We start from the raw sequence: 21064 nt of genomic DNA, 5'->3' as shown, positions 1-21064 counted from the left end.
CACACACACACACATACACACACACACATCCTGTTAATTCTGTTTCTCTGGAGAACCCTTATACAGATTGTTATCAAGAGTGGTTCTAGGGGAACAAATATTTAAGAATGAGTGTTTTGAGTCTGTTCTAGACTTTCGGGAATTGACTTTCTAATCTTATTAGATTTTAATACTAATGACTCCATTTCCAGTAGTAGAGCAGGTACTGATAGTTCATAGTGTAATCTACCAGTACAAATGTGCAAAATATCATCATGGATACTCTTAATCAATCACTTATAAGAAACAAGGAGAATGACTTTGTGAAATGAGGACTATTATGGTAGGAGAGAACAAATGGAAGCCACCAGTACTGTTCCTGGATCATATAAAAAGCAAGGGAATTAAAAAAAAAAAAATCTGCTTCTGCTTCATTGACTATGCTACATCTTTGACTCTGTGGATCATAACAAACAGTTAAAAATTCTTAAGATATAGGAATACCAGATCACCTTACCTGTCTCCTGAGAAACCTGTATACAGTATAAAAAGCAACAGTTAGAACCAGGCATGGAACAACAGACTAGTCCAAAATTGGAAAAGTAGTATGTCAAGGTTGTATATTATCACCCTGATTATTTAACTTATATGCAGAGCACATCATGTGAAAGGCCAGGCTGGAGGAAGCACAAGCTGCAATCAAGATTGCTGGGAGAAATATCAACAACCTCAGATATGCAGATGATACCACTCTAATGGCAAAAAGCAAAGAGGAACTCAGGAGTCTTTGATGAAGACCAGAGTGGAAAAGCTGGCTTAAGACTCACCATTTAAAAAACTAAGATTATGACATCTGGTTCCATCACTTCATGGCAAATAGATGGGGAAAAAGTGGAACCAGTGACAGACTTTATTTTCTTGGGCTCCAAAATCACTGAAGACAGTGACTGCAGCCACGAAATTAAAAGACACTTGCTCCTTGGAAGAAAAGCTATGACAAACCTAGACAGTCTTAAAAAGCAGAGACATCACTTTGCTGACAAACGTCCGTATAGTCAAAGCTATGGTTTTTCCAGTAGTCATGTATGAATGTGAGAGCTGGACCATAAAGAAGGCTGAGTGCTAAAGAATTGATGTATTTGAATTGTGGTTCTGGAGAAGATTCTTGAGAGTCCCTTGGACAGCTTGGAGATCAAGCTCAGTTCAGTTCAGTTCAGTTCAGTCACTCAGTCGTGTCCAACTCTTTGTGACCCCATGAATCCCAGCACGCCAGGCCTCCCTGTCCATCACCAACTCCTGGAGTTCACTCAGACTCACATCCATCGAGTCAGTGATGCCATCCAGCCATCTCATCCTCTGTCATCCCCTTCTCCTCCTGCCCCCAATCCCTCCCAGCATCAGAGTTTTTTGCAGTGAATCAACGCTTCACATGAGGTGGCCAAAGTACTGGAGTTTCAGCTCCAGCATCATTCCCTCCAAAGAAATCCCAGGGCTGATCTCCTTCAGAATGGCCTGGTTGGATCTCCTTGCAGTCCAAGGTACTCAAGAGCCTTCTCCAACACCACAGTTCAAAAGCATCAATTCTTCGGCACTCAGCTTTCTTCACAGTCCAACTCTCACATCCATACATGACCACTGGAAAATCCATAGCCTTAACTAGATGGACCTTTGTTGGCAAAGTAATGTCTCTGCTTTTCAATTGCTATCTAGGTTGGTCATAACTTTTTTCCAAGGAGTAAGCGTCTTTTAATTTCATGGCTGCAATCACCATCTGCAGTGATTTTGGAGCCCAAAAAAATAAAGTCTGACACTGTTTCCACTGTTTCCCCATCTATTTCCCATGAAGTGATGGGACCAGATGTCATGACCTTCGTTTTCTGAATGTTGAGCTTTAAATCAACTTTTTCACTCTCCACTTTCACTTTCATCAAGAGGCTTTTTAGTTCCTCTTCACTTTCTGCCATAAGGGTGGTGTCATCTGCATATCTGAGGTTATTGATATTTCTCCTGGCAATCTTGATTCCAGCTTGTGCTTCTTCTGGCCCAGTGTTTCTCATGATGTACTCTGCCTAGAAGTTAAATAAGCAGGGAGACAATGTACAGCCTTGACGTACTCCTTTTCCTATTTGGAACCAGTCTGTTGTTCCATGTCCAGTTCGAACTGTTGCTTCCTGACCTGCATATAGGTTTCTCAAGAGGCAGATCAGGTGGTCTGGTATTGCCATCTCTTTCAGAATTGTGATCCAGCTAGTCAATCCTAAAAATCAATTATGAATATTCATTGGAAGGACTTATGCTGAACCTGAAGCTCCAATACTTTGGCCACATGATGTGAAGAGCTAACTCAATTTAGGAAGAGACTCTGATGCTGGGAAAGACTGAGAGCAAGAGGAGAGGTGGATGGCAGAGGATGAGATGATTGTATGGCAGCACCGACTCAATGGACATGAGTTTAAGCAAACTCCAGGGGATAGTGAAGGACAGGGAAGCCTGGCGTGTTGCAGTCCATGGGGTCACAAAGAGTCAGACATGACTCAGTGACGGAACATCAAGACTATTGTTCTTATATAGGAAAATAGTAATCCAAGGCAGGACCCTATTCCTAGAGAGATTGGAGAGATTATTGCCACCATCAAGGACTTGAAAGTTGCAGGGGTGGTAATTTCCAGCACATTCCCATTTAATGCATTGATTTGGCCTGTGCAGAGGACAGATGGACCTTGGAGAATGACAGTGAATAATTGTAACCTTAACCAGGTGGTGATTGTAATTGCAGCTATTTGTACCAGATGATGTTTCATTACTTGAGCATATTAACGTATTCTCTGGTACCTGGTTTGTGTGGCTAATTGATCTAGCCAATGTTTTTTTCCTCCATATCTGTCAATAAAGATCACCAGAATCAGCTTGCTTTCAGTTTGTAAGGATTTTGATTATTTCCCTTCTGACAAGATATCATACTGGTCCATTACATTGGGTAACATTATTTTGATCAGACCTAGTGAGCATGAAGTAGCAACTACTCTAGACTTGTTGGTAAGACATCTGCATGTCAGAGGAGGGAGATTAATCCTACACAAATACAGGGGCCTAAAGACCTGTACTCCAAAAACTGTTAGATGTGATGAAAGAAATTGAGGATGACACAAACAGATGGAAATATATACTGTGTTCTTGGATGAGATGAATAAATATTCTTAAAATGAGCATTCTCCCCAAAGCAATCTGCATATTCAGTGCAATCCCTATTAAATTACCAATGACATTTTTCATTGAACTAGAACAAAAATCTTTTAAGTTTATATGGAAACACAGAAGACCCCAAATAGCCAAAGCAGTCTTGAGAAAGGAGAACAAAGCTGAAGGAATCAGACTCCCTGACTCCAGGCTATACTACAAAGCTACAGTAATCAAAACAGTATCAGTTCAGTTCAGTCGCTCAGTCGTGTTTGACTCTTTGTGACCCCATGAATTGCAGCACGCTAGGCCTCCCTGTCCATCACCATCTCCCGGAGTTCACTCAAACTCATGTCCATCAAGTTGGTGATGCCGTCCAGCCACCTCATCCTCTGTCGTCCCCTTTTCCTCCTGCCCCCAATCCCTCCCAGCATCAGAGTATTTTCCAACGAGTCAACTCTTTGCATGAGGTGGCCAAAGTACTGGAGTTTCAGCTTTAGCATCATTCCGTCCAAAGAACACCCAGGGCTGATCTCCTTTAGAATGACTGGTTGGATCTCCTTGCAGTCCAAGGGACTCTCAAGAGTCTTCTCCAACACCACAGTTCAAAAGCATCAATTCTTCGGTGCACAGCTTTCTTCACAGTCCCACTCTCACATCCATACGTGACCACTGGAAAAACCATAGCCTTGACTAAATGGACCTTTGTTGGCAAAGTAATGTCTCTGCTTTTCAATCGCTATCTAGGTTGGTCATAACTTTACTTCCAAGGAGTAAGCGTCTTTTAAATTCATGGCTGCAGTCATCATCTGCAGTAATTTTGGAGCCCAGAAAAATAAAGTCTGACACTGTTTCCCCATCTATTTCCCATGAAGTGATGGGACAAGATGCCATTATCTTAGTTTTCTGAATGTTGAGTTTTAAGCCAACTTTTTCACTCTCCTCTTTCACTTTCATCAAGAGGCTTTTGAGTTCCTCTAACTTTCTGCCATAAGGGTGGTGTCATCTGCACATCTGAGGTTATTGATATTTCTCCCAGCAATCTTGATTCCAGCTTGTGCTTCTTCCAGCCCAGCATTTCTCATGATGTACTCTGCATAGAAGTTAAATAAGCAGGGTGACAGTATACAGCCTTGGCGTACTCCTTTTCCTATTTGGAACCAGTCTGTTGTTCCATGTCCAGTTCTAAGTGTTGCTTCCTGATACAGGCCAAAGCAAAAACAATACCTAGTTGTGGATGTGACTGGTGATAGAAGCAAGGTCCGATACTGTAAAGAGCAATTTGCATAGGAACCTGGAATGTTAGGTCCATGAATCAAGGCAAATTGGAAGTGGTCAAACAGGAGATGGCAAGAGTAAATGTTGACATTCTAGGAATCAGCAAACTAAAATGGACTGGAATGTGTGAATTTAACTCAGATGACCATTATATCTACTACTGCTGGCAGGAATCCCTTAAAGATATGGAGTAGCCATCATGGTCAACAAAAGAGTCCAAAATGCAGTACTTGGATGCAATCTCAAAAACGACAGAATGATCTCTGTTCGTTTCCAAGGCAAACCATTCAATATCACAGTAATCCAAGTCTATGCCCCAACCAGTAATGCTGAAGAAACTGAAGTTGAACAGTTCTATGAAGACCTACAAGACCTTTTAGAACTAACACCCAAAAAAGATGTCCTTTTCATTATAGGGGACTGGAACGCAAAAGTAGGAAGTCAAGAAACACCTGGAGTAACAGGCAAATTTGGCCTTGGAATATGGAATGAAGCAGGGCAAAGACTAATAGAATTTTGCCAAGAGAACGCACTGGTCATAGCAAACACCCTCTTCCAACAACACAAGAGAAGACTCTACACGTGGACATAACCAGATGGTCAACACCGAAATCAGATTGATTATATTCTTTGTAGCCAAAGATGGAGAAACTCTATACAGTCAGCAAAAACAAGACTGGGAGCTGACTGTGGCTCAGATCATGAGCTTCTTATTGCCAAATTCAGACTTAAATTGAAGAAAGTAGGGAAAACCATTAGATCATTCAGGTATGACCTAAATCAAATCCCTTATGATTATACAGTGGAAGTGAGAAATAGATTTAAGGGCCTAGATCTGATAGATAGAGTGCCTGATGAACTACGGACGGAGGTTCGTGACATTGTACAGGAGACAGGGATCAAGACCATCCCCATGGAAAAGAAATGCAAAAAAGCAAAATGGCTGTCTGGGGAGGCCTTACAAATAGCAGTGAAAAGAAGAGAAGTGAAAAGCAAAGGAGAAAAGGCAAGATATAAGCATCTGAATGCAGAGTTCCAAAGAATAGCAAGAAGAGATAAGAAAGCCTTCCTCAGAGATCAATGCAAAAAAAAAAAAAAAAAAATAGAGGAAAACAACAGAATGGGAAAGACTAGAGATCTCTTCAAGAAAATTAGAGATGCCAAGGGAACATTTCATGCAAAGATGGGCTCGATAAAGGACAGAAATGGTATGGACCTAACAGAAGCAGAAGATATTAAGAAGAGGTGGCAAGAATACACAGAACTATACAAAAAAGATCTTCATGACTAAGATAATCACGATGGTGTGATCACTGACCTAGAGCCAGACATCCTGGAATGTGAAGTCAAGTGGGCTTTAGAAAGCATCACTACGAACAAAGCTAGTGGAGGTGATGGAATTCCAGTGGAGCTATTTCAAATCCTGAAAGATAATGCTGTGAAAGTGCTACACTCAATATGCCAGCAAATTTGGAAAACTCAACAGTGGCCACAGGACTGGAAAAGGTCAGTTTTTATTCCAATCCCAAAGAAAGGCAATGCCAAAGAATGCTCAAACTACCGCACAATTGCACTCATCTCACACACTAGTAAAGTAATGCTCAAAATTCTCCAAGCCAGGCTTCAGCAATACGTGAACCGTGAACTTCTAGATGTTCCAGCTGGTTTTAGAAAAGACAGAGGAACTAGAGATCAAATTGCCAACATCCGCTGGATCATCGAAAAAGCAAGAGAGTTCCAGAAAAACATCTATTTCTGCTTTATTGACTATGCCAAAGCCTTTGACTGTGTGGATCACAATAAAACAGTATAGTACTGACACAAAAACTGATTAATGGAAGAGGATAGAAAGCCCCCAAAATAAACCCATGCACTTATTGTCAGTAATCTATGACAAAGGAGGCATAATATATAATGCAAAAAAGACAGTCGCCTTAATAAGTGGTTTTGGGAAAACTGGACATCTACAACCAAAAGAATGATATTAGACCAGTCTGTAACATCATACACAAAAATAAACTCAAAGTGGATTGAAGACCTCATCCTTAGGCCAGATACTATAAAACTCCTAGTGGAAAATGTAGGCAGAATACTCTTTGACATAAATCATGGCAGTATCTTTTGGGATCTGTCTCCTAGAGTAATGAATATAAAACCAAAAATAAACAAATGGGACCTAACTTAATTTAAGGGTTTTTGCACAGCAAAGTGTGAAAGTGTTAGTCGCTTAGTTGTGTCTGACTGTTTGCAAGCCCATGGACTGTAGCCTGACAGGGTCCTCTGTCCCTGGAATTTTCCAGGCAAGAATTCTAGAGTGGGTTCATTCCCTTCTCCAAGGGATCTTCCTGACCCAAGGATCAAACCAAGGTCACCTGGATTGCAGGCAGATTCTTTACTGTCTGAGCTACCAGGGAAGCCCAGCAAAGGAAACCATAAACAAAACAAAAAGACAACCTACAAACTGGGAGAAAATGTCTGCAAATTGATTCAGTTGACAAGGGCCCAATTTCCAAAACATACAAATGCTCATACAGCTTAATATTTAAAGAAAAAAAATCAAAAAAAGGATAGAATATGTAAGTAAATATTTCCCCAAAGAAAACATACAGATTGCCACCAGGCAGATTAAAAGATGCTCAATATTGCTAATTATTAGAGAAATGCAAATCAAAACTGCAATGAGTTGTCACCTGTTACCAGTCAGAATGACTTATCATTAAAAAATCTACAAACAATAAATGCTGGAGAGGATGTGGAGAAAAAGAGCCCTCCTACAGTGTTGGTTGGAGTGTAAATTAGTGCAGCCGCTAAGAACAGTATGAAGGTTCCTTAAAAAACTAAAACTAGAGTTAAATATGATCCAGCAATCCCACTCTTGAGCATATATCCAGAGAAAACTCTATCACTGTAAAACTTTGATAAAAGATATGCACCCCAATGTTCATGGCAGCACTATATATACATTAGCCAAGGCATGGAAGTAATCTAAATGACCATTGGCAAATGAATGGATAGAGAAGATGTGGTGTGTGGGTGTGTGTGTGTGTGTTTATATACATACATACATACAGATGGAATACTACTCTGCCACCAAAAAGAATGAAATTATGCCATTTGCAACAACATGAATGGACTTAGAAATGATCATATTAAGTGAAGTGCATCAGAAATAGATAAGTGTCATATGTGTGGAATCTAAAAAAAAAAGAGAAATATACTCACAGACATAGAAAACAAATTTATCGTTACCAAAGGGAAAGAGGGGATTGGGGGAGAAATAAATTAGGAGTTTGGGATTAACATATACACACTACTAATATAGAATAGGTAAACAATACGGACCTCATTTATAGCACAGAGAACTATCCTCAATATCTTATAATAACCTATAATGAAAAAGAATCTGAAAAAGAATGTGTGTGCATATATATATATATACATATTTAGTCACTAAGTCATGTCTGACTCCTTTGTGATCCCATGGACTGTAGCCTGCCAGGCTCCTCTGTCCATGGGATTTCCCAGGCAAGAATACTCAAATATATATATGTACAATGCAATTTCTTTGCTATATACTTGAAACTAACACAACACTGTTAAATTGTTGTTGTTGTTGTTCAGTCGCCCAGTTGTGTCCCACTCTTTGCAGCCCTGTGGACTGCAGCACGCCAGGCCTCCCTGCCCCTCACCATCTCCTGGCATTTTCCCAAGTTGATGTTTATTGCATCGGTGATGCTGTCCAGCCATCTCATCCTCTGACATCCTCTACTCTTTCTGCCTTCAATGTTTCCCAGCATCAGGGACTTTTCCAATGTTGTCTGTTCTCATCAGATGATCAAAATACAGGAGCTTCAGCTTCAGCATCAGTCCTTCCAGTGAATATTCAGGATTGAGTTCCCTTAATATTGACTGGTTTGATCTCCTTGCTGTCCAAGGGACTTTCAGGAGTCTTCTCCAGCACCACAGTTTGAAGGCCTCAATTCTTTGGTGTTCTGCCTTCGTTACAGTCCAGCTCTCACAACTGCACATGACCACTGGGAAGACCATAGCCTTGACTATATGGACCTTTATCAGCAGAGTAATGTCTCTGCTTTTCAACACACTGTTTAGGTTTGTCATCGCTTTCCTGCCAAGAAGCACTAGTCTTCTGATTTCATGGCTGCAGTCACTGCAGTGATTTTGGAGCCCAAGAAGAGGAAATCTGTCACTACTTCCACCTTTTCCTCTTCGATTTGCCATGCAGTAATGGAGCCAGATGCCATGATCTTAGTTTTTTTTTAATATTTAGTCTTAGGCTGGCTCTTTCACTCTGCTTCTTCCCCTCATCAAAAGGCTCTTTAGTTCCTCTTCACTTTCTGCTGTTAGAGTGGTATCATCCGCATATCTGTTGCTGTTGATGTTTCTCCTGCCTATCTTGTAACTCATCCAGCCCGGCATTTCTCATAGTGTGCTTAGCATATAGGTTAAACAGAATGACAGCAGACAGCTCTGTCATACTCCTTTCTCGATCTTGAACTAATCAGTTGTTCCACAGAGGGTTCTAACTGTTACTTCTTAACCCCCATACAGGTTTCTCAGGAGACAGATTAGATGGTCTGGTATTCCCATCTCTCCCATCCCTATCTCTTATATATAAATTAATTATGCTTCAGTTTAAAACAATTTTTAAAAAGAAAAAGTACAGGGCCTTCTTCCTCAGTGAACTATCTGGGAGTTGAGTGGTATGAGGCATGTTGAGATATCACTTCTAAGGTGGAAGATAAGTTGTTACATCTTGCCCCTCTAAAAAGATGCAAAATGCATTGTTACCCTCTTTGGATTTTAGAGGCAACATATTTCTTCTTTGGATGTGTTACTTCAGCCCATTTACCAAGTGATCTTAGTGTGGTAGTCTACAACAGGTTCAGCCTTGCAAGCTGCTCTTCTACTTAGGCCATATGATCAAGCAGACCCAGTAGTGTCTGAAGTGTCAGTGACATATAGAGGTGCTGTTTGGACTCTTTGACAGGTTGTTTGTAGGTGAATTTCAGCACAGGGCATTAGGACTTTGGAGCATAGCTCTGCCATCCTCTATAGATAACTACTTTTCTTTTGAGCAACAGCTTATAGCCCAGCTTCTGTGCCTTAGTAGAGACTGAACGATTAACCACAAGCCATCAAATTATCATGTGCCCTGAGCTGCCCATTATGAGCTGGATGTTAAAGTTGGGCATGCACAGCAGCACTTTATCATCAAATGGAAGGGGTGTTATATACACGATTGGACCAGAGAGGCCCTGAAGTCACAAGTAAGTTACATGAAGAAATGGCCCAACTGCTCATTCCTGTTACACTGCCTTCTCTTTCTCACTTTGTACCAGTTGCCTCTTAGAGAGTTGACAGGGGAGGAGAATTGCCTTGTTTATAGATGGTTTTGCATGACATTCAGGTGTCACCCAAAAGTGAACAGCTTTAGTACTATAGTCCCTTTCTAGTCCCCAAAGAGCACTGGTAAAGGAAAATTGTCTGATTGGGCAGAACTTCAAGCATTGTACCTGGTTGTTCATTTTGCTTGTAAGGAGAAATGGCCAGATATGTGATTATATATCAATTCATGGGCCGTGGCCAGTGGTCTGGCTGAGACTTCAAAGGAACATTTTTAGAAAACTGTTGGCAAGGATATTTGAAGAAGAGGAATGTGGATAAATCTCTTAGAATAGGTAAAAAAAAAATATAAAGATATTTATCTCATGTGAATATTCACCAAAGAGTGGCCTCAGGAGAAGAGAATTTTAATAATCAAGTGAATAGGATGACTTGTTCTCTGGATACCAGTCATCCTCTTTCCCTAGCCACCCTGACCTCACCAATAGGCTCATGGACAAAGTGGCCATGGGTCATGGATGGAGGTTATCCATAGGCTCAGCAACATAGATTTCCATTCACTGTGGCCACCCTGGCCACAGCCATCCCTGAATGCCCAGTCTGCCAGCTGCAGTGACCAAAACTGAGCCTCTGATACATTGCCATTCCCTGAGGTGATTAGCCTGTTGCCTGTTGGCGGGTTGATTATGTTAGACCACTTCCACTGTGAAAGGGGCAGCAGTTTGTTCTTACTGGACTGGGATACTTATGCTGGATACAGATTTGCCTTCCCTGAATGTATGGCTTCTGCAAAAGCTGCCACCCATGAACCTAACAGAATGCTTTATCCACTGTCATGATACTCCACACAGAACCGCAGAACTGCTTCTGATTAAGGAACTCACTTCATAGCAAATGCAGTGCCATGGGCTCATGTTCATGGAATTCACTTGTCTTACGTTCTCCACTATCCTGAAGCAGCTGGCTTAATAGTAAAAATATAATTACTGCTACTTACATTTAAGAGGCTTAAAGTTAATTATTATTTTTCTAACCTAGTATCTTTACTGCCTAGTACAGTTTTTGCAATATAAATGTTCTGAATAATTATTTGTTAAATTAACTTGAAATAGAATTTATGGAGTTACTATAATAGATTGATTTGATATATAAAATTTGATAGACGACGACATAAGAGCCCCTCTTACAGGGGGTGAAATATGAGTACATCACAGGAAAAGTGTGAGGATTCATCTGGTCGACGATGTGTACAGAGCAGGACCCAAGACCAGGGTTGCTGTCCACAAGCTGACATTTCTTAGTTCAGTTCAGTTCGTTAGTCGCTCAGTCGTGTCTGACTCTTTGCAACCCCATGAATCGCAGCACGCCAGACCTCCCTGTCCATCACCAACTCCCGAAGTTCACCCAAACTCATGTCCATTGAGTCGGTGATGCCATCCAGCCATCTCATCCTCTATCATCTCCTTCTCCTCCTGCCCCCAATCCCTCCCAGCATCAGGGTCTTCCCAAATGAGTCAACACTTTGCATGAGGTGGCCAAAGTATTGGAGTTTCAGCCTCAGCATCAGTCCTTCCAATGAACACCCAGGACTGGTCTCATTTAGGATGGACTGGTTGGATCTCCTTGCAGTCCAAGGGACTCACAACAGTCTTCTCCAACACCACAGTTCAAAAGCGTCAATTCTTCAGCTCTCAGCTTTCTTCACAGTCCAACTCTCACATCCATACGTGACCACTGGAAAAACCATAGCCTTGACTAGACGGACCTTTGTTGGCAAAGTAATGTCTCTGCTTTTCAATATACTATCTAGGTTGGTCATAACTTTACTTCCAAGGAGTAAGCGTCTTTTAATTTCATGGCTGCAGTCACCATCTGCAGTGGTTTTGGAGCCCAGAAAAATAAAGTCTGACACTGTTTCCACTGTTTCCCCGTCTATTTCCCATGAAGTGATGGGACCAGATGATCTTAGTTTTCTGAATGTTGAGCTTTAAGCCAACTTTTTCACTCTCCACTTTCACTTTCATCAAGAGGCTTTTTAGTTCCTCTTCACTTTCTGCCATAAGGGTGGTGTCATCTGCATATCTGAGGTTATTGATATTTCTCCTGGCAATCTTGATTCCAGCTTCTGCTTCTTCCAGCCCAGCGTTTCTCATGATTTACTCTGCATATAAGTTAAATAAGCAGGGTGATAATATGCAGCCTTGATGTACTCCTTTTCCTATTTGGAACCAGTCTGTTGTTCCATGTCTAGTTCGAACTGTTGCTTCCTGACCTGCATATAGGTTTCTCAAGAGGTAGGTCAGGTGGTATGGTATTCCCATCTCTTTCAGAATTTTCCACAGTTTATTGTGATCCACACAGTCAAAGACTTTGGCATAGTCAATACAGCAGAAATGGATGTTTTTCTGGAATTCTCTTGCCTTTTTGATGATCTAGTGGATGTTGGCAATTTGATCTGTTTCCTCTGCCTTTCCTAAAACCAGCTTGAACATCTGGAAGTTCACAGTTCACGTATTGCTGAAGCCTGGCTTGGAGAATTCTGAGCATTACTTTACTAGTGTGTGAGATGAGTACAATTGTGTGGTAGTCTGAGCATTCTTTGGCATCATCTTTCTTTGGGATTGGAATGAAAACTGACCTTTGCCAGTCCTGTGGCCACTGCTGAGTTGTCCAAATTTGCTGGCATATTGAGTGCAGCACTTTCACAGCATCATCTTTCAGGATTTGAAATAGCTCAACTGGAATTCCATCACCTCCACTAGCTTTGTTCGTAGTGATGCTTTCTAAGGCCCACTTGACTTCACATTCCCGGATGTCTGGCTCTAGGTGAGTGATCACACCGTCGTGATTATCTTGGTCATGAAGATCTTTTTTGTACAGTTCTTCTGTGTATTCTTTAGAGCAGGCAGCAAAGTTGAAGTGATAAAGCCAGAGGGTCTGATTAAACAGCCGACAATGCTACTTTCCAAAGGGCTGTTGCAGTTTATAATGCTATCAGCTATGATGAGGGAACTAAATTTACTGTCTTAATAAAAAAAGATATTATAGTATATATAAGATGATACTTCACAATTTCTTTAATTTGCATGTATCTCATTAATAGTATGGGCCTCCCAGGTGGCACAGTGGTAGAGAATCCACCTGCCAATGCAGGAGACACAAGAGATGTGGGTTTCATCCCTGGGTTGGGAAGGTCCTCTGGAGTAGGAAAGGGCAACCCACTGTAGTATTCTTGCCTGGAAAATTCCATGGACAGAGGATCCTGGAGGGCTACAGTCCCAGCGATCACAAAGAGTTGGACACGATTGAGCAACTGTATGCAGCCATAAAATTTGAGGACATAATAGTTATTGTGAACATTGTCTCTAGCTTCTAAATAGTTTACTGGGTTTCTAAATATTTTCTTGGGACTAGCCTGGTTTTCTAGTGGTTAAGAATCTGACTGCCAGTGCAGGGAGCATGGGTTCAGTCTCTGGTCTGGGAAGATTCCACATGCTGCAAGATAACTAGCCCATGCGCTGCACCTACTGAGCCTATGCACACTAGAGCCCATACTCTGAAACAAGAGAAGCCACTGCAATGAGAAGCCCATGCACAGCAACTAGAGAGCAGCTCCCGCTCACCATAACTAGAGAAAACCCACAGGCAGCAGTGAAGACCCAACACAGCCAAAAATAAATTTCTAAGAAATAATTTTCCTGTTGCTTTATAAACTTTGTTTTATACCCCCTTTTGATTTGCTTAATAGTTGAGATTTATTACATATTTTTCTGTCATGTACAAAACCTTGCTAACTGCTTTCCATAACTGATAGTCATTTGCCAGTCAAATATTTTCTTTTTAATGTTTTACTATTTAAATTTTCCACTAATCTTGTATTTCATGTCTCACTGGTGTCTTAAAACATAATTAGTCATATCTGCCTCAGTAACTCTGAACACAGGGCAGGAAGCCACTGTGCTGGTCTTAAGTCACTTGAACCATCTCCATCAAAATCACCTAAAGTGCTTAGGGAAAATGCAATTTCCTGGGGCCCTAAATTACAGTTGCTGATTGAGAATGTGAGGGGGATAAGCATCAATAATTTGCATCTTTAACAAGCTCCCCAGGGGATTACTAAACTTGAAGAATCATTGTACCAAGCAGTGTTCTCAACCTTTTTTTCTCCCTGTATAAGTACCTAACCCTAACATAATGCAAATATAAAAGCAAAAACCTATGCAGTTTCAAATACATAAGATGATCCACTTACTTCACTTTCCCTAAACTGCTTATATGGGAGGAATGTACTTTTAAAGTAAAGTTTTTTTAAAGTGAGGGAAATGTTATGATTTTGTTTGTGGGTAACTTCTCTAATAAATGATTACCTCAGTTAATAGCTATATTTCTGGTAAACTTCATCCTTTCAATATCATCAGGTTCTTTCTTTTAGGATTTTTGCATTTGTTCTCTTTTCCATAATGTAACATACATGTGTTTCTGTAAACATAATAAATGTTTCCCTCATTGAATATAAAATTTCAAAACATTTTAGGATGAGTTGACCATGTTAGCCTCAAAGTTCACCAGTTTCATTACATTTCTGTGAAGCTACTTAATAAGTTAAAATAAATTTTATGTTTAAATAGTTAAACTAAAATTTTCTAGTGCATTTAAAAATACTGATATTCATTATATATTTTAGGCATTTACACTGTTTGCTACACATTTCCTGGAACTGTGCCAGATAGATGTTCTGTATCCTAATGTAGAAAACGTGCATTTTGAAGTTCAACATGTAAAGAACACTTCAAGAAATAAAGAAGCAATCTTGTATACCTACAAACTTTCTAAGGGACTCACAGAAGAAAAAAATTATGGTATGCTTATAAAAATTTTATATTTTTATACTATATATATCTGTGTATATAAAGTGTGTATATGCTGAAATACTATGTATTCTCATAAGATAAACTTTCTTTCCTGTTTATTTGACTATCAGTCTAAGCAGTTTTATCTTTCATTCTTTTGAATGCTTATGTGCTCTAAGACTGTATTTTCTATGTCAAATTCACATTTTTATGTATTAAGCTTGTTTCAAAAACATATTAACAGTAACCATGTAGAATTATAATACATGGGAGCCCCAGAAGTATAGTTTCTATACTTAGGAAAATGTAATTTAGTTGTACTTGAATGTTATATACTGAATTGGAAATTATATATTTCTTAGACACTCTTTTAGTAACAAGGTCCTTCCTCTGTTTTCTTCAAATTTGGAGAACTTGATAATTAAATCTTAAGTCTTAAAATGGAATGTGTTACCAAATTATGTGTGTTCATAAAATTGGTTAGATATTTCCTAATGATTAATCATAAATCATTATGATACATGTAAAGTTGACAGATTCAGGGAATTTTCAATTGACTTTTACATTTGTTGTTGTTCAGTCGCTCAGTCATGTCAACTCTTCATGACCTATGGACTGCAGCACACCAGGCTTCCCTGTCCTTCACCATCTCCTGGAGCTTGCTCAAACTCATGTCCACTGAGTCGGTGATACCATCCAACCATCTCGTCCACTGTCATCCCCTTCTCCTCCTGCCTTCAGTCTTTCCCAGCATCAGGGTCTTTTCTAGTGAGTTGGCTCTTCTCATCAGGTGGCCAAAGTATTGGAGCTTCAGCTTCAGCATTAGTTCTTCCAATGAATATTCGGGATTGATTTCCTTTAGGATTGACCGGTTTGATATCCTTGCAGTCCAGGGGACTATCAGGAGTCTTTTCCAACCCCACAGTTCAAAAATATTAATTCTTCAGTGCTCAGCCTTTATGGTCCAACTCTCACATTCATACATGACTACTGAAAAACCACAGCTTTGACTATACAGACCTTTGTTGGCAAAATAATGTTTCTGCTTTTTAACATGCTGTCTAGGTTTGTCATAGCTTTTCTTCCAAGGAGCAAATGTATTTTAATTTCATGGCTTCTGTCCCCATCTGCAGTGATTTTTGAGCCCAAGAAAATAAAATCTCTCACTGTTCCCATTGTTTCCCCATCTATTTGCCAAGAAGTGATGGGACCAGATGCCATGATTTTCGTTTTCTGAATGTTGAATTTTAAGCCAGCTTTTTCAATCTCATCTTTGTCCTTCATCAAGACGGTCTTTAGTTCCTCTCAGCTTTCTTCCACGAGGGTGTGTCATCTGCATATCTGAGGTTATTGCTATTTCTTCTGGCAATCTTGATTCCAGCTTGTGCTTTATCCAGCCCAGCATTTCACGTGATTTACTCTGCATAAAAGTTAAACAAGCAAGGAGACAATATACAGCTTCTATGTACTCCTTTCCCAATTTGGAACCAGTCTGTTGTTCCATGTCTGGTTCTAGCTGCTGCTTCTTGACCTGCATACAGATTTCTCAGGAGGCATGTAAAGTGGTCTGGAATTCCCATATCTTTCAGAATTTTCCACAGTTTGTTGTGATCCACACAAAGATTTTAGCCTGGTCAATGAAGTTGATGTTTTTGTGGAATTCTCTTGCTTTTTCTATCATCCAGTGGATCTCTGGTTCCTCTGCCTTTTCTAAATCCAACTTGAACATCTGGAAGTTCTTGGTTCATGTACTGTTGAAACCTAGCTTGGAGAATTTTGAGCATTACTTTGCTAGCATGTGAGATGAGTGCAATTGTGTTATAGTTTGAACATTCTTTGGCACTGCCCTTCTTTGGGATTGGAAGGAAAACTGACCTTTTCCAGTCTTATGGCCACTGCTGAGTTTTCCAAATTTGCTGGCATATTGAGTACAGCACTCTCACAGCATCATCTTTCAGGATTTGAAATAGCTCAGCTGGAATTCCATCACCTCCACTAGCGTTGTTTGTAGTGATGCTTCCTAAGGCCCACTTGGCTTCGCACTCCAACGTGCTTCCTCTAGGTGAGTGATCACACCATTGTGGTTATCTGGGTCATTAAGATCTTTTTTGTGTAGTTTTTTATGTATTTTTGCCACCTCTTCTTAATATCATCTGCTTCTGTTAGGTCCAAACCATTTCTGTCCTTTATTGTGCCTATCTTTGCACAAAATGCACCCTTGGTATCTCTCATTTTCTTAAAGAGATCTCTAGTCTTTCCCATTCTGTTGTTTTCCTCTATTTCTTTGCATTGATCACTGAGGAAGGCTTTCTAATCTCTCCTTGCTATTCTTTGGAACTCTGCATTCAGATGGGTATATCTTTCCTTTCCTCCTTTGCCTTTCAATTCTCTTCTTTTCTCAGCTATTTGTAAGACATCCTCAGACAACCATTTTGCCTTTAGCATTTCTTTTTCTTGGGAATGGTTTTGATCACCACCTCCCGTATAATGTTCTTCAGGCAATCTGTCTACCAGATCTAATCCTTTGAATTTGTTTGTCACTTCCACTGTATAATTGTAAGGGATTTCATTTAGGTCATACTCAAATGGCTAGTGATTTTTCCCTACTATCTTCAATTTAACTCTGAATTTTGCAATAAGGAATTCATGATCTGAGCCACAGTCAGCTCCCGTCTTGTTTTTGCTAACCATATGGAGCTTCTCCATCTTCAGTGACAAAGAATATAATCAGTCTGATTTTGGTATTGATCATCTGGTGATTTTCATGTGTAGAGTCATCTCTTGTTTTGTTGGAAGAGGGTGTTTGCTATGACCAGTGCTTTCTTTTAGCAAAACTCTGTTAGCCTTTGCCCTGCTTCATTTTGTACTCCAAGGCCAAACTTGCCTGTTACCCAGGTATCTCTTGACTTCCTACTTTTGCATTCTAGTCCCCTATAATGAAAAGGACATCTTTTTTGGGGTGTTAGTTCTAGAAGGTCTTGTAGGTCTTCATAGAACTACTCAACTTCAGCTTCTTTGGCATTAGTGGTTGGGGCAAAGACTTGGATTACTGTGATATTGAATGATTTGCCTTGGAAATGAACAGAGATCATTCTGTCACTTTTAAGATTGCACCCTAGTACTGCATTTTGGACTCTTGTTGACTGTGAGGGCTACTCTATTTCTTCTAAGGGATTCTTCACCACAGTAGTAGATGTAATGTTCATCTGAGTTAAATTCACCCTTTTCAGTCCATTTTAGTTCACTGATTCCTAAAATGTTGATGTTCACTCTTGCCAGCTCCTGTTTGACTACTTCCAATTTACCTGGAAACACAGACCTAACATTCCAGATTCCTAAGCAATATTGTTCTTTACAGCATTAGACTTTCACCACTAGACACACCCGCAACTGGGTGTTGTTTCTGTTTTGACTCAGCTTCTTTATTCCTTCTGGAGCTATTTCTCACTCTTCTCCAGTACAATATTGGGCCCTACTGACCTGGGGAGTTCATCTTTCAGTGTCATATATTTGCCTTTTCATACTGTTCATGGGGTGTGAAGGCAAGAATGCTTAAATGGTTTGCTGTTCCCTTCTCCAGTGGACCACATTTTATCAGAACTCCCCAGCATGACCTGTCTGTCTTGAGTGGCTCTACACGGCATGGCTCATAGTTTCATTGAGTTAGACAAGTCTGTGATCCATGTGACCAGTTTGGTTAGTTTCCTGTGATTGTGGTTTTCATTCTATCTGCCCTCTGATGGATGAGGATAAGAGGTTTATGGAAACTTCCTGATGGAAGGGACTCCCTGTGTGGAAAACTGGGTCTTGCTCTGATGGGTGGGACCATCCTCAGTACATCTTTAATCCAATTTTCTGCTGATGTGGTGTGGTTGTGGTCCTTCCCTGTAGTTTGGCCTGAGGCCAAACTATTGCAGGAGTAATGGTGGTAATGGTGACCTCCTTCAAAGGACTTAGCCCAGTACAATGCAGCTCCCAGGACTGTTGTAGTCAGTGCCCCTGACCCTTGGCAGGCCACTGTCGACCCACACCTCCATCAGAGACTTCTGGACACTCACAGGCAATTCTGGTTCAGCCTCTTGCGGGGTCACTGCTCCTATCTCCTAGGTCCTGGTGTACACAAGGTTTTGTTGTGCCCTCGAAGAGTCTGTTTCCCCAGTCCTTTGGAAGTTTTGTTATCAAATCCCTTCAAAGTCAAATTCCCTCAGGGTTCTCAGGCCCTTTGCCAGGTTCCCAGGTTGGGGAATCTGTTGTGAGCCCTAGAACTGTGCAACAGTACAAGAACTTCTTTGGTATAATCTAAATCTAAGGTAGTGGCAGAGTACATCATGAGAAACGCTGAGCTGGATGAAGCACAAGCTGGAATCAAGATTGCTGGGAGAAATATCAGTAACCTCAAATATGCAGATGGCACCACCCTTATGGCAGAAAGTGAAGAACTAAAGAGCGTCTTGATAAAAGTGAAAGAGGAGAGTGAAAAAGTTGGTTTAAAGCTCAACATTCAGAAAGCTAAGATCATGGCATTCAGCCCCATCACTTCATGGCATATAGATGGGGAAACAGTAGAAACAGTGGCTGACTTTATTTTCTGGGGCTCCAAAATCACTGCAGATGGTTATTTCAGCCATGAAATTGAAAGACACTTACTCCTTGGAAGGAATGTTATGGCCAACATAGACAGCATATTAAAAAGCAGAGACATTGAACGGATAAGAAAGCTGTGGTACATATACACAATGGAGTATCACTCAGCCATTAAAAAGAATACATTTGAATCAGTTCTAATGAGGTGATGAAACTGGAGCCTATTATACAGAGTGAAGTAAGCCAGAAAGAAAAACACCAATACAGTATACTAACGCATTTATATGGAATTTAGAAAGATGGTAACAATAACCCTGTGTACGAGACAGCAAAAGAGACACTGATGTATAGAACAGTCTTATGGACTCTGTGGGAGAGGGAGAGGGTGGGAAGATTTGGGAGAATGGCATTGAAACATGTAAAATATCATGTATGAAACGAGTTGCCAGTCCAGGTTCGATGCACGATATTGGATGCTTGGGGCTGGTGCACTGGGACGACCCAGAGGGATGGTATGGGGAGGGAGGAGGGAGGAGGGTTCAGGATGGGGAACACATGTATACCTGTGGCAGATTCATTTTGATATTTGGCAAAACTAATACAATTATGTAAAGCTTAAAAATAAAATAAAATTAAAAAAAGAAAACTAAAAAAAAAAAAAAAAGAAAAACACCAATACAGTATACTAATGCATATATATGGAATTTAGAAAGATGGTAACAATAACCCTGTATGTGAGACAGCAAAAGAGACACAGATGTATAGAACAGGCTTTTGGACTCTGTGGAAGAGGGAGAGGGTGGGATGATTTGGGAGAATGACATTGAAACATGTATAATATCATATATGAAACAAATTGCCAGTCCAAGTTCAATGCATGATATAGGATGCTTGGGGCTGATGCACTGAGATGACCCCAGAGGGATGGTATGGGGAGGGAGGTGGGAGGGGGGTTCAGGATGGGGAACACATGTATACCTGTGGCAGATTCGTGTTGATGTATGGCAACACCCATACAATATTGTAAAGTAATTAGCCTCCAATTAAAATAAATACATTTAAAAAAAAGAAAAGTAGAGACATTACTTTGTCAACAAAGGTCCGTCTAGTCAAGGCTATGATTTTTCCAGTAGTCATGTATGGATGTGAGAGTTGGACTGTGAAGAAAGCTGAGCACTGAAGAATTGATGCTTTTGAACTGTGGTGTTGGAGAAGACTCTTGAGAGTCCCTTGGACTGCAAGGAGATCCAACCAGTCCCTCCTAAAGGAAATCAGTCCTGAGTGTTCACTGGAAGGACTGATGCTGAAGCTGAAACTCCAGTACTTTGGCCACCTGATGTGAAGAGCTGACTTATTTGAAAAGACCCTGATGCTGGGAAAGATTGAGGGCAGGAGGAGAAGGGGATGATAGAGGATGAGATGGTTGGATGGCATCACCGACTAAGTGGATATGCGTTTGGGTAGGTTCCGGGAGTTCATGATGGACAGGGAGGCCTGATGTGCTGCAGTTCATGGTGTTGCAAAGAGTTGGACATGACTGAGCGACAGAACTGTACTGAACTGAAGATAGTGGAGTGGAAAGAACTGCGCTCATCTTTTCCTCCGAGTAGACCAAAAGTGCGACTAGTTGCTGAACAACCATCTGTAGGAGAATGTTGGATCCACCAAAAAAACATATCCTGTGCCCAAGGGCAAAGTAGAAGTTCCAACAAGACGATAGGAGGGATGCAATCATGTTTTAAAATCAAATCTCAGACTTGCCAGAGAGACTCAGAGGGAGCGAACAAATGCACCAGAACCCAGGGAAAGGAGCAGCAACCTCACAAGAAACT

The 21064-nt window shown here is 40.7% G+C and overlaps 1 protein-coding gene across 2 annotated transcripts in view; it reads left to right on the top strand.

The window, feature by feature from the left end:
- The window catches only part of MSH4 (mutS homolog 4), a 105385-nt gene that overhangs the window by 77222 nt on the left and 7099 nt on the right, over positions 1-21064 (top strand). For both annotated transcript variants that reach the window (XM_055585439.1, XM_055585438.1), the window contains one exon: positions 14483-14657. In XM_055585439.1, coding sequence (XP_055441414.1) covers positions 14483-14657 — 175 coding nt within the window. The remainder of the gene's footprint in view (positions 1-14482; positions 14658-21064) is intronic.

This window comes from Bubalus kerabau, chromosome 6 (genome assembly GCF_029407905.1).
Source record: "Bubalus kerabau isolate K-KA32 ecotype Philippines breed swamp buffalo chromosome 6, PCC_UOA_SB_1v2, whole genome shotgun sequence".
NCBI classification, from domain to species: domain Eukaryota; kingdom Metazoa; phylum Chordata; class Mammalia; order Artiodactyla; family Bovidae; genus Bubalus; species Bubalus kerabau.
Note: the sequence above shows the minus strand (reverse complement) of the source record. Positions and strands in the feature narration are given on the sequence as shown.